The 15,079-nt window shown below is 37.5% G+C and overlaps 1 protein-coding gene across 4 annotated transcripts in view; it reads right to left on the bottom strand.

Annotated features, from left to right (window-relative positions):
* Positions 1–1,129: 1,129 nt before the first annotated feature.
* Positions 1,130–15,079, bottom strand: part of LARP1B (La ribonucleoprotein 1B) — a 147,387-nt gene continuing 133,437 nt past the window's right edge. For 3 of the 4 annotated variants that reach the window (XM_030815713.1, XM_030815712.1, XM_030815714.1), the window contains 5 exons: positions 13,440–13,600; positions 12,371–12,515; positions 6,447–6,556; positions 5,603–5,730; positions 1,844–3,123 (listed from right to left, as the gene is read on the bottom strand). In XM_030815713.1, the coding sequence (XP_030671573.1) occupies positions 2,926–3,123; positions 5,603–5,730; positions 6,447–6,556; positions 12,371–12,515; positions 13,440–13,600 (742 nt within the window). In that variant the 3' untranslated portion in view covers positions 1,844–2,925. Of the gene's footprint in view, positions 3,124–5,602; positions 5,731–6,446; positions 6,557–12,370; positions 12,516–13,439; positions 13,601–15,079 lie in introns of all 4 variants that reach the window. The other variant, XM_030815711.1, reaches the window with a different exon arrangement.

The raw sequence follows: 15,079 nt of genomic DNA on the forward strand, positions 1-15,079 counted from the left end.
TTGCAGTGAGCCGAGATCGTGTCATTGCACTCCAGCCTGGGCAACAAGAGCAAAGCTCCATCTCAAAAAAAAAAAAAAAGAGAGATTTAAATGATTTTTTGCTTATCAGTCTAAAGAGAAAGATTTATCATAATTGGTGTTGATAAGGATGTAGGGAAGCAGACGTTGTTGATAAAAATGTAAACTGCACAACCTTCCTAGAGGGTCTTAAATGGAGACACGTTTTTACTTAGAATTCCAGCTTCTAGGAGTTCTTGACAGTAACTCTTTTATACACAAAGATTTATCTGTAAGGATACTATTCATTGTTGTTTGTTTGTTTTTTGTTTTTTCTTTTTTTGAGATGGAGTCTCACTCTGTCGCCCAGGCTGGAGTGCAGTGGCACGTACTCGGCTCATTGCAACCTCTCTGCCTCTTGGGTTCAAGCGATTCTCCTGTCTCAGCCTCCCCAGTAACTGGGATTACAGACATGCACCACCACGCCCAGCTAGTTTTTTGTATTTTTAGTAGAGATGGAGCTTCATCATGTTGGCCAGGCTGGTCTCACACTCCTGATCTCAAGTGATCCACTCGCCGCAGCCTCCCAAAGTGCTGGGATTACAGGCATGAGCCACCATGCCCGGCCTATTAATTGTTGTTTGTAACAGCCAAAACCTAGCCACAGCCAAAGATCAACAGTCAGCAGTTGGCTAAGTAAACTTGGCATATTCACATACTGGAATACTATGTAACTAGTAAAAGCCATGAAATAGAAATATTAATGACATCACTGGCTGGGCACGGTGGCTCATCATGCCTGTAATTCAGGCACTTTAGGAGGCCGAGGAAGGTGGATCACTTGAGACCAGGAGTTCAAGATCAGCCTGGTCAACATGGTGAAGCCCCATCTCTACAATTAAAAAAAATAATAATGAGAAATATTAATGACATCAGAAGATGTTCAACTCCATTAAGTGAAAAATGCAGGTTATAACACTATATATAGCCTGACACCAATTTTGGTTTTTCTTCTTTTTATAACAAGTACTTTATCTTCTTCTTTGTGCTTTTCTAAATTTCCTAATGTACATGTATTACTTTTATAATAAAAATATGATAAAACTACTAATACAAACCACAAAACTCTTGATTATTATATTTTCATTTATAATATACAATTTTCCAATCAAATTTACACTTGTATATTCAGTTGAGTAGAAATATCTGGTTAAATACAGGTTTCAGATGTATGTGTTCAACACAAAAAGGATACTGAGAAAAATTTATGATCATTTCAAGAGACCATTTAAAGCTAATAAGCACGGTTTGGAAATTTCTCACTGAAAAGCTGGAATTATATACCCCATTTAAGAAAAGACTTGAAGATCTATTATTCTAACCCATCGCTTGTTTTGCACCCTATTTACAATATATCTAAATAAATTTATTTTCTGAATATTCAAATTTGACTATTTCTGCAATTTAAAGCATCAAAATGACCCTCCAAATAATAATTATAAAACTGCTGACTATTACTTATCATGAGAAATAACTTAATGAAAACCTATTTACAAATTAACAGCCCATCCATCCAAAGATTATATGTATTTCAATATTATAATTTATAAGAACAAGACATCCAATCTGCTCAAAAAGAAAATACAATTAATTTAGCATATGGAAACCACTTGCTTTTGCCAATACAACAAAATATCTGTAAATTATGTAGTGCTCAATAAAGTGGATGTAAGTTTATAATTGAAACTTCATTCACACAAAAAAATGGTCTTTTACTAGCAAAACTGAATATTACAGCTTTTCAACTATATTCTAAATAAAAATAATTAAAAATCAATTCAAAAAATTCAGAATAAGTGCTTTTTTTAAATCTCACAAAAACTGAAACTATCATTTACATCAGTTGTAATAGCAATAAAAATTAGAAATCAATTTGCTATAACTCTTGAAAACACTTATAAAAACAAAACAAAATTAAACAAAAAATAAAAAGGTAAAACTAAGTATTCATTTTAAATTAAAGATAATCTGACTCCTTACGACATACCCACTTGCAGATGTATAAATAGCAGATGCATTCAAAACAGTGCAAGATTTAATTAATTTAGGACAATATTCCAACCAATCCCAATGCAGGTTTTAAATTACTTGTGCACGTTTATATAGAATCATAAAAATAAACCTCTAATATGTAATCAGCTTATGCCAATTCAGAAAACTCCACACCAATACAACTACTATGGAAATCATGAGATATGACTGGGGGGAGAAAAGCAAAACCTAGCATCAAAAGTGCATATACTCATTGTAACTACAATCTTACTATCTATTCCCACTTTTGTTTTAAAAAAAGTTTTCTTTAAACTATATGTCTCGAAGGAATACTAAATGTATAATTTCATATTCTTTTTTGAATTTAAAAAATATATACGTAATCCTCCTTTGTTTTTGGTAAGTTCAAATATGAATTGACAGTGGGGTAATTGGATTGTGGATTCTTTAAGAAAGCTCTATAGAAGAGAATAATACAACATACTATATCTTCTTTAAGAAGTATGAGCTGAAATGTTAGGCATTCCTTGTATTGTTTTTTAAATATATTTAAGGAATGCTGTTTTTGTAAAACCATGGCTTTGAAAAAGAAATCTGAGATCAAAATACATTACTAGAGGATCTCTACAAAAGGTCACCAAGACTATCCTTGTTTGTGAAATCAGGGAAAACATTTTTAGAATTTATCTTGTTAGAAAAAACGCTACCACTTTTCTTTCTTTTTCTTCTTTCTGATTATCACAATTAAACACCAGAAGATTTTCCCCAAATAAATACTGATGTAAATGTTGACTTCAAGGACAAAGAACTTTCGTAAGAGTCTATTTCTCAGGCATTTCACCATTTCTTGAGACCACAGGACACAGGCAGCACTGTTTAATGTGAATTGTCACTGGACTCCGTTGAAGTATTCCTTCTGGGAGAGTTTATTGGTACCTGACGCTCACTGGTAGATGTAGGTTTAGCAGCATTTGGTGGCTTTGTAGAGGAATTAGGTGGAAGTCTATGACGATTACTCTCCTCACCAGAAGTAGAGGAATGTCTTTTTCTTCCAAATTCCTCACTAATAGGGGGCTGCAAATGATGAAAGACAACACCGTTGACAATTTTACTGTTTTTCCTCCCTTGAGAATCTAAGGCTAGACTTTTCCCCAAAAAAGTAAGTTAAATGGACACTTCAGCAGAATTTTTTTTTTTTTTTTTTCTGACGGAGTCTCGCTCTGTCGCCCAGGCTGGAGTGCAGTGGCGCGATCTTGGCTCACTGCAAGTTCTGCCTCCCGGGTTCACGCCATTCTGCCGCCTCACAGATTTTATTAGTATAACAAAAACTTAACAGCAACTTAAGGTACTAAACTTAAATTTCCTTCCTAACTAAATCAGCCTACTAGTATTTGCTCATTCTTTTACTCAACATATGTTTGTGGTTTTTGTTTTTGTTTTTTGTTTCTGAGACGGAGTCTCACTCTGTAGCCCGAGTGTTTTTTTGTTTTTTGTTTTTGTTTTTGTTTTGTTTTTGTTTTGAGACACAGTCTCACTCTGTAGCCCAAGCTGATGTGCAGTGGCGCGATCTTGACTCACTGGAACCTTTGCCTTTGGGGCTCAAGCGATTCTCCTGCCTCAGCCTCCCAAGAAGCTGGGACTAGAGGCGCAAGCCACCACACCCGGTTAATTTTTCTGTGTTTTTAGTAGAGACGGGGTTTCACCATGTTGCCCTGGGTGGTCTCAAACTGCTGAGCTCAGGCGATCCACCCACCTTGGCCTCCCAAAGTGCTGAGATTACAGGCGTGAGCCACCACGCCTGGCCTCAACATATGTTTATTAAGCTTCTCTCATGTTTTAGGGCCTGAGCGATCTGACCGGGCATAGGTATAAGGCTGGGTTCCATGGCTCCAAGAAAATGTTTCAGCGAGGCTATTTGCCTTCTTTATTCAATTTCGTCAATTGTAAAGGATTTGTACCTTCAGTCTCTTTCTCAATCCTAAACTCCTATTCCAGGCTTGCTTAAGTGAAAATGTTTAAATAACAGATAAAGGAAAGCAGTAGGGGAATAAAAGAGATGCCAAGTTAAATTATCGTTAGCAAATTTGAAGGTTTATCTAGAATTCCTGTGATAAGGAGACTGGAGAATATTATTGATGATACCAAATTTAAACATCTTCAAACGTTTAAGTACCCAGTGAAAAGGCATCCTGCATTCAAAAAAAAGTCAGCTTTTTAGGCCTTTCCAGTTACCAAGATTTGGGAGCCCAGAACTGGACACCAATGAACTAGTATTTTTATGTGGAGCTAAATTAAGATAGTAACCTTCTCATCCAAACTTCTGTTGTACTTAAAGGAGGCCTGAATTCTTAGCTTATGTTCAGATGGGGCAAGAGTCTGAAATATAGAGCAAGGATGTCTTTGTGACAGAACTGGCTAGGCCACTCTAGAAAAATAGCTCTTAATTCCAGAGACAGGCACTTTTATTAACCCTATCCGTGGGTCATCAAGTCCATTTACACAAAACCACAAGACAAATTACAACACAAAGCAGAGATGATGAACCTAGCCTTCCTTTTACTTTCCTATTTTTAAATTTAAAATTTTTCTTCTTCCTTTCTTTTTTTTTTTTTTTTTTAAGACAGATTCTCATTCTGTTGCCTAGGCTGGAGTGCAGTGGCACAATCTCCTGCAACCTCCACCTCCCAGGTTCAAGCAATTCTTGCACCTCAGCCCCCTGAGTAGCAGGGATTACACACGTGCACCATCACACCCAGCTAATTTTTGTATTTTTAGTAGAGACAGAGTTTTGCCATGTTGACCAGCTGGTCTTGAACTCCTGGCATCAAGTGATCCACCTGCCTCGGCCTCCCAAAGTGCTGGAATTACAGGTGTGAGCCACCACGCCCAGCCTTTTTCCTTTATTTTTTATTTATCTTCTTCCTCCTTTTCCTTTATCTTCTTACATTCATGACATTTTTTAATGCTTTTCTTTTCCTCTTGAAATCAGATTGATAAAGCCTATATAAGTTCAACCTTCAACCAAAGGTGATGAGAAGAACCCATGAGAGTGGACATTGTCATAAGATGGCAGCAAAAAGACCTTGTCTAGCTGACTCAACTAAAAGACACCACTCTTGCGCTTGCACACATGCACACAACATTCTCTCTTTAATTTTATTATGCAGGTACCCTAAATCCATATCAGCACATGTTACAGAAATTACATAGATAAAAGATCATTAAAAAGTGAAAAGTTTTCACATTACTAGTGACAAATTAGCATATCAGATAAAAATTAATAAATCTAGAAAATGTTTAATTATAGCAGCATATGAAAATTAAATTGAATTAACAATTGCACTGTGGTAATACAAGATGCTAACATTTGCAAAATCTGAGTGAACAGAGTATATGGGAATTCTCTGAACTATTTTTATATCTATTTCAAAGTTTAATTTAAAACTAAAAAGTTAAAAAATAAAAATTACAAAATTAAAGCTTAAAAAGTCACTGATAAGAGACTGAAACATATGGATAATAAAAAGAATAGAGGAAATGACTTAAAACTTACATCAACACGGAAGTCTTCTAACCTCTTAAAACTACAGAGGTATTCCTGAAGTTTTGGGTCAATAGACTGTGTCTTAGATTGAGAATATTTCAAATAAGCCCAAAACTTTTCTAGTCCATACAGCTGACCTAATAACAAAGAAGAACATACATTATAAATTATATGAAATTTTAAAAATTATTCACATTAAATATAATCCTATCGGCAATAAACAATTTATCTTCCAATATATGCTTACTCTAGATCTTGGGAATAAGACATGTAATGAATTAACCAATAATGGCAGCTAATATTTATTGAGCATTTGCTATGTAACAAGTATTAAGTGCTTTATTATGCATCAAACTAATTTGAACCATACACAACCCAAAACATGGGTGTTCTCATATATGTTACAGATGAGAAAACTGAGGCTAGCAAGGGTAGGCAATTTACCCACAGTCACATAGCTTCTAAATAGTGGAAAGGGAATTTGGACCTAGCAGTCTGGCCCACAGCCTGCACTCAAGCACTGTGCTATTTCTGCCTTTCCAAGCTTACCTGCTGATGTTGCATAGAATTTTCATGTAATGGAACATCAGTGAGTAGCCATGTTTGTCAAAGGGATAATGACAAAATATACCTCCATAAAAGAAAGACTTGAGGGTAGTTACTTTCCAACACCTCCCAGGAAGGGCCTTCTTACTACCTGGTGCCCCATCCTTCATCATGAAACACAATAATAGCATGAAGATCTTAAATGGTTTGCCCTGAAGAAAAAAACTATGAACTCCCTCCCTATTTACTGACAGACTCAGGTTTACAATTTCCAATTAGAGCACAAGTTTTCTGATGTTATTGTTACCAGATTCGTAGTCTTTTTTGGTTTCTTCTTGGAAATCCTGAAAAATTTCTCGCCTGAATTTTTTTTCCAGTCCGTAACTATAAAACCTGAACAGACATTCTAACCCATACCTATAAAGAGAAAATAGAAAGTTTATAATAAAATACAATATCTCTATAGTTAGTAACATCAATATAAGCAAACATGGCACAAATAATCCTAAACAAAAAATAAAATTTTAGCATTCAGATTTTTAAATTTTTTTTGAGACAGTCTCGCTCTTGTTGCTCAAGCTGGAGTGCAATGGTGCGACCTCGGCTCACTGCAACCTCCGCCTCCCTGGTTCAAGCTATTCTCCTGCCTCAGCCTCCTGAGTAGCTGGGATTACAGGTGCCCACCACCACGCCCGGCTAATTTTTTTTATTTTTAGTAGAGACGGGGTTTCACCATGTTGGTCAAGCTGGTCTCAAAACTCCTGACCTCAGGTGATCCATCTGCCTCGGCCTCCCAAAGTGCTGGGATTACAGGTGTGAGTCACTTCGCCCAGCAGGTATGCAGATTTTTAACTGAACTGGTAGTTAGTAATCCATAGCTGGCTTTGCTATTTTTGTTGACTCAGCCATAGCACATCATGAAGGTATACTGAGAACCTGCTGCATGAGAGACAGCCCTTGGACAGTTCAGTATGACCTCTTTAGATGCATACAATATCTCTCCCTGGTATTTCTGAAGAACTGGCCAAAAGATTTAGTGATAAATTGGGGACGTGTTAGATTTTCCCCAAACTAAAATTTATAATGGTGTGTTTGTACACAGTATTAAATAAATACTCTTGAATGTAAGCTTTACTCTAGGAAGATAAAGACCATACGGCTGTGCCCTAGATCCCAGGTGTGGTTATCCCATTCAACTATAATGGTACAAACATAATTAAATGGTTAAGAGAGCCTCCCTGCTTTCATTATAAAGTACAATTAATAGTAGATATATTGCTAATAGAGCTATAATCACTACGTAAATGAGAAAACAAATTTCCTTGTTTCTGTCTGTAACTATCTAGAGAATCTAGGAGTTCTGCTCAGTAGATCAGCAAACTATATAGGCTCAACCTTCAACCACAGGTGATGAGCAGAACCCATGAGAGTGAAACAAGGCTGTAAGATGGCAGCAAAAAGACCTTGTCTAGCTGACTCAACTAAAAGATACCACAATTAAAACACTCTTAAGTTAGAATCCTAAGTCATTCTGGGTACCTCAACAGAAAGGTTACAACCTCTTCGTTCTGCTAACATAATGTTAACTGGCTGTCAGTCACAGGAAGCAGGGTATGGATTGTGTGTCTCTTTTGTAACCAGCTTATTTACAAGACGAAGAGTGATGGTCTGGCAAGCCAACAAGAGAAATGCAGGACTGCCAACTACACACTTATACACTAACCTGAGCCCTTGACTCCCATAGCCTTAAGTGATGCTACTGGTTGAGCTTGCATGACTGAAGTCTAAGGAGATCAAAGACTAAAGGAACCACAGTTCAGAATGACAAACTTGCTTTGATGTTCCTCTTATGGGATCATATTATACCAACATCAGTTGTTCTCAATCTTAGCTACTTATTATAATCATCTAGGGAGCTTTTAAAAAATACTGATGCCCAGGCTCTGCTCCAAACCAATGGAATCGGGATCTTTTTTTTTAATTTTTAAAATTTTTGTGGGTACACAGTGGGTGCTTATATTTATGGGGCACATGACATGTTTTGATACAGGCATGCAATGTGAGATAAGCACATCATGGGGAATGGAGTATCCATCCCCTCAAGCATTTATCCTTTGAGTTACAAACAATTCAATTACACTCTTTAAGCCATTTTATTTATTTTTTAATTTTATTTTATTTTATTTTATTTTTGGAGACAGAGTTTTACTCTTGTTGCCCAGGATGGAGTGCAGTGGCACAATCTCAGCTCACTGCAACCTCCACCTCCTGGGTTCAAGTGATTCTCCTGCCTCAGCCTCCCAAGTAGCTGGGATTACAGGCGCCTGCCACCACGTCTGGCTAATTTTTGTACTTTTAGTAGAGATGGGGTTTCACCATGTTGGCCAGGCTGGTCTTGAACTCCTGATGTCATGTGATCCACCTACCGTGGCCTCCCAAAGTGCTGGGATTACAGGCGTGAGCCACCACTCCCAGCCTCTTTAAACCATTTAAAAGTGTACAATTAAGCTACCATTGACTATAGTCACCCTATTATGCTATCAAATAGTAGGTCTTGTTCATTCTTTCCAACCATTTTTTTTTTGTACCCAAAATCAGAATCTTTGAGGTGAAGCCTCAGTATCTCTCTTTATTTCTGGAGAAGTAAGTTTTTGGCTTTTATCAAGTAAATCATATTTTAGAGAAATATAGAAATTCTTAAGATTATTGATAAAGGATAACAATACAACATTTATATTGAATAGGCAATATTTGGATTTTTACTCTTATTTCTTAGCAAACTATTCCAAATACCAAAAGTATGACATTAATAACACAACCCAAATATGCAGCATAACTGCTGGAGTGAAGGACCGAGGCAAATGATCAGCCTTCTCAGTTGTCATTTACTCATTTACCACTTACTGCAAGACAGCTCAGAGGAGTGGAAAACCTAGAGGCTTAGAACCAGAAAGAACTATATTTGAATCATGGGCTTGTAATTATATCACTGAAAATTGAGTCAATTAGATCCTATTTTTCAAAAATAGATATTTGTAAACCCTCTAGACCAGAGCTAGCACATTGAAGAGATGCAAGCGATGTTAGCTCTCTCCCTCCTTCCTGAAATCACATTATTACTACTTTCAACCAATGGACAGAATTAGTAACAATTCCCTAATAACAATAATCATCTGGCCGGCCACAGTGGCTCATGCCTGTAATCCTAGCACTTTGGGAGGCCAAGGTGGGTGGATCACTTGAGGTCAGGTGTTCAAGACCAGCCTGGCCAATATGGTAAAACCCCATTTCTACTAAAAATACAAAAATTAGCCGGGTGTGGTGGTGGGCACCTGTGATGCCCGCTACTTGCGAGACTAAGGCAGAAGAATTGCTTGAACCCAGGAGGCAGAGGTTGCAGTGAGCCGAGGTCCTGACACTGCACTCCAGCCTAGGCAGCAGTGTGACTTTGTCTCAAAAAAACAAAGAAAGGAAGGAAGGGAGGGAGGAAGGGAGGGAGGGAGTGAGGGAGGGAGGGAGGAAAAAGTAAAGAGGGAGGGAAGCAGGGAGGGAGAGAGGGAATCATTTATCAAGCATTTACTATACATAAGTTAATGTGTTAAGCCCTTTAAATGCTTTGTGTAATCTTCACAATAACCCCATGAGAGAGTATCTATCATAATTTAACCTTTTTTCTGTTGAGACAGAGTCTTATTCTGTCGCCCAGACTGAAGTGCAGTAGTGCAACCTTGGCTCACTGCAACCTCCTCCTCCCAGGCTCAAGCAGTTCTCATGTTTCAGCCTCCCAAGCAGCTATAAGCGCAGGCCACCACACCAAGCTAATTTTTAGAAGAGATGGGGTTTTGCCATGTTGGCCAGGCTAGTCTCGAACTCCTGGCCTCAGTGATTTGCCTGCCTCGGCCTCCCAAAGTACAGGGATTACAGGTGTGAGCCACCATGCCTGGCTTAACCTACTTTTTATAAAGAACCTAAAGCCTGGTGGGATTATGATCTGCCAAGGCCACAGTAAATTAATGGCTGGGACTCAAACATAGTCCTGATTTCAAGGACTTCAGGTGCTTAACCACTACTTCCTAAGAAGTAGCTAATACAGTCTAGTGTCTAGAAGTAGCTAATACAGTCTGCTAATAAATACTGCAGAAACAGAACCAAAGGTAGGAAACTGTATTACAAAGGTATTAGAAACATACACAGAGTTGTGTGTATAGGAACACAGAAGAGGAACTCCCAACCTAGACTTGGGTGGAAATGGAATCAGAGAAGTTATTAGAAAGTCTTAAGGAACAAACAGAAATTGCATAAATAGCAAAATAGTCTGAGATAAATTAAAACAATGGCTTTCAAACTTTTCTGACTAGGTCCAATACTATGAAAAATATTTTACCTTATAACTAAATCAATATGCACTTCTCTATATGTGTGTACATAAAAAGATATATGTTTTGCAAAACAGTTCTTAAATTTGTATGTAAATGGGTATGAATTAAATTCATATGTATGAATTACTATGCTCAGTGCAGTCTGGTATTTTCTACTGTATTTTTTAAAGCACGTTAGAACCACTAAATTGATTTTACAATTGACGAATAGGTAGCAAACCACAGTTTGAATAAGAACAATGAGATTTGGAATGGCAAATTTTGCCTTTTATGCCAACTCTGGTAAACTGGCAATAGCTATTAAAGTCATAAGGAAGAGTATAAATCTTAAAAGTGGGGTAAGAAAGAACATAAAACATAACTGGGATTGATCAGCGATATCAGTAATAGACAGAGGAAAAAGAAATAGAAAAATACCTGCCATGGATCTGCTGTTCCTGATATAGATAACAGATAAAAATTAAACGGGCTTTGTTTATTATACGTAAGTCAACGCAGCAAAGAAATTTTTGTGTTTTTAATCAGAAAAATGTATTTGTAGCACCTTGTATTCTTCTCAAAGATCACAATATCTGGTAAACAATATATTCTTATTTGATATTTACAAGAGGAATCCATTTTCAGAACTTAAAGAAGGGTAAGTTTAGGTAAATATGATTGAATGAAAAATCATCTTTTTCCCTTCTCTCCATCTCTTGTTCCTTTCTCCTTTTCCCCATGAATAAAGAGCCTTCATGAGTCCACGCCATGATCCTTCTTACCCTCTTGGTCTGCCCTCACTCAGCCCTACAGGCACTCTCAAGACTTTCCGTGAACATTTCTGAAGGAAGCAAGGTCTAAGCTGGGACAAAAAGAATAGGTTTAGAAAAGCACAGGGAGGATGAAGAGAAGTAGAAGCAAAGTTAAGAACATGCACAGATGTCCAGAGGCTAGAGAGCTTGGTTCATTTGAAGAATATGTAGTTCAGTACCACTGTTGCCCAGAGTACTAGAGGACTAGCGGGGAAAAAATTAGACAAGGTGAGTCAAAGGACATATTGTGAGAGGCCTTGCTTTTTCTTTTCTCAAAGAATCTTAAGAACTGGGTTGGCTCTAAGCACATATCAGTTGGGGTATGTATATGTACATGCAAGGGAAGTCTGTAATGGTGGGAGCATGGGAGAGAAAAGTTTTGTAATTTCATTCAGCCCTTCTGCCAGCCTCTAAGATGGTTCCTCATGATCCCATCTCTTGGTATTAACAACCTTGTGTAGTACCCTCCTATACTGTGCCAGGGCTGGTCTGTATGGACAATGCAATATGGCAGAAATAATGGTATGCCACTTCCAAGTGCAGGTTGTATAAAATACTGAGGCTTCCATTTTGGAAGCTCTACTCATTCAGGGTGAAACCATATTGCAAAATGCCCTAGGGAAGGTCAATGTGGCAAAGAACTGAAGCCTCCTGCCAACAGCCATGTGAATGAGCTTGAAAAAGATCCTCCAGCCCAGGCCAAGTCTTCAGAGACCACAGCCCACTTCAACATCTTGGCTGCAAGCTCATGAGAAACCATAAGCCAGAACCACCCAGCTAAGCAGTTCCTGGAGTCTCAACTCTTTGAAGCTGTGAACTAACAAATGTTTATTGTTTTAACCTATAGAGTTTTGGGGTAATTTGCAATGCAGAAATAGAAAACTAATACAGCTCTCCCTCTAGTTATATTGTGCTACTTTCACAGTTCAAAATCAGGCTACTTCAGTACTAGTTTTTAAAATTATTTTCTAAAAACTCCCTCTATCGGATCTACCTGGGTAAAGAAAAAAAGAAAAAGAAAATAATAAAACTCCCTCGAAGTGTAAAAGAAAATATCTGACCTGTAATTTCCTTTTGCATCTTCCCAAGCAAGTTGTCTAAATTCCTCATACATTTTTTTATTGAAGTGATCTCTGAGGAAAAAGGACCAGAAACGAAAGAGCGTATTCATTTCTTGGGACTGACCAATTCCCAAGCGTTTTCTCTCTGAAAAAAGTTAAATAAAATATTATTTAATTAAACATACTTTTTAAAGACAAGACAGCAGATGTTATATATAAAATGAAGAAAGCTCAACCATATTAATCCTCAAAATGTATTTAGGTTTCTTCTAAATAGAGTGGGGATCTCCAACCCCCAGGCCACAGACTGGTACCCTACTGTGAACTGCACATGTGAGGGATCTAGACTGGACACTCCTTAAGAGAATCTAATGCCTGATGATCTGAGGTGGAACAGTTTTATCCAAAACCATCCCCCATGGAAAAATTGTCTTCCATGAAACAGGTCCCTGGTGCCAAAAAGATTGAGGACTGCTGAAATAGCTGACAAATTCTAACCCATTTTTTGACTCACTGCTTAAATAATAAATATCTCTCAATAGCAACAAGAAGAGTATATTAAATTTTTTTTCTTTTTTTGAGACAGAGTCTCACTCTGTCGCCCAGGCTGGAGTGCAATGGCGCGATTTTGGCTCACTGCAACCTCTGCCTCCCAGGTCCCAGCAATTCTCCTGCCTCAATCTCCTGGGTAGCTGGGATTACAGGCACCTGCCATCACACCCAGATAACTTTTGTATTTTTAGTAGAGATGGAGTTTCACTATGTTGGCCAGGCTGGTCTCATACTCCTGACCTCAAGTGATCTGCATGCCTCGGCCTCCCAAAGTGCTGAGATTACTGGCATGAGCCACCATGCTCGGCCGAGTATATTAATTTTTATTTCCTAATGTGTCTAAGTTATAAAGTACATGAATAAAGAATATATGTAAACATGTTTACTTAAAGTAAAACTATTTATAGTCTAACAATAAAAGAATATCTTAACCTGATATTAAATGACAACATTTAAATTTTTTAGAATTATATTTTAATTTTAAATATATTAGATAGATAAAGGACAAGCATCTTACCACTTAGGCATCTTCGACGATACTTGTGGTACACTTGTTGGGTAAACCCATTTTCCTTCAAAAGTTCATGAGAAGGATGCTGGAACTTTGGGAATGAACGAGGAGTACATCCATAACTTCCTGCTAGTGGTGCGCCTTCTGAAGGTGAAGCATTTGAAGTGCTGTTTGAGGAAGGGGAAAAAAGCCTTCAAAATGAAAAATCAAGAACCAAGTATATGAACCAATTTGTACTTTTTTTTCATTATTGGGGGTCTAAGCAGTGGAAAAGACAGTAGTCCCTAAAACTCTCCTAAATTAATGACATACAGATCCGCATATAGTGCTACTTATGTTCAATACACATATATAAATTCAGAAGCTGATAAAAAGCATGGTCATAAACTCTCAAGCTAACATAGTTTAAGCAGAAGCAGATAACTGAATAGCTCATTCCTCCTCCAAATCATTATTAGTTTAGATTAGTTTTTTATTATGTGGAAACTTTCAATTTATCTTGAATAATTTAGGTTAGTGATGTAAATTGAATACATGGAGATTAGGGGTAAAATCTGGCACAAAGATGGGCAATAATTTCATTATCTCAAAGACATACCTGCAATTTTCTTTTTTTCTAAAGGCATCAAAAGTTAAGACAGAACCTGCAATTCTCTAAATCAATTCCACTTTTGATTTGTCTCCTAAATCTGTCTTTTCCTTCTCATCTGCACTCAAATTCAAATTTAGACCTAAATTCAAATTTAGATCTTCCTCTTCTTTCACTTGAATTAACCAGTCTCTTTGTTTTTCCAAGTGTCCCTTCTCTATCCTGCCACCGAAGTTATCTTCCTAAAACATTTATCTAAATCAGTGGTTCTCAAAGTGGTCTGTGGACTGTTGGAAAGTTCCTAAGAACCTTCTAGAAAGTCTACGAAGTCAAAACTGATTTCACAATAAGAAGACATTGTTGGCCCTTGCCTCTGTGTTGACCTTTCTACTGAAGGTACAGAAGCAATGGTGTGTAAAACTGATGTGAATTGAGGCAGTGGCACCAAACTTTACTTACTTGTGACTGCATTCTTCATTGTTATGCACTTGCAATTAGAAAAAATAAAACAATTCCAGTTTCAACTTAAAAATATCCTTGATAAAGCCAAAAAATTAACTTTATAAAATCTCACTCATGAGTACATATCTTTTTGTGTGTGACAAACATGAAATGCAAGCTTGTTTTGCAAGATGAAAATGTTCTGGAGATCTGTTTCACGACAATGTGAAGATACTGAACACTACTGAGTTGTACACTTAAGAACTGTTAAGATGGTAAATTTCATGTTATACATTTTTTACAATTTTTTAAAAATGAGAAGAAAGCACAAAGCATTTTTGCAGCATATTAAACTACAACGTGGCTGGGTGTGGTGGGCTCACACCTGTAATCCCAGCACTTTGGGAGGCCGAGGCGGGTGGATCACCTGAGGTCAGGAGTTCGAGACCAGCCTGGCCAACATGGTGAAACCCTGTCTGTATAAAAAATACAAAAATTAGCTGGACATGGTGGCATGTACCTGTAATCCCAGCTACTCGGGAGGCTGAGGCAGGAAACTCACTTGAACCCGGGCAGCGGAGGTTGCAGTGAGCAGAGATCACCCCATTGCACTCCA

The sequence above is a fragment of the Nomascus leucogenys genome, chromosome 7b, assembly GCF_006542625.1.
Source record: "Nomascus leucogenys isolate Asia chromosome 7b, Asia_NLE_v1, whole genome shotgun sequence".
In the NCBI taxonomy this organism is placed as follows: Eukaryota; Metazoa; Chordata; class Mammalia; order Primates; family Hylobatidae; genus Nomascus; species Nomascus leucogenys.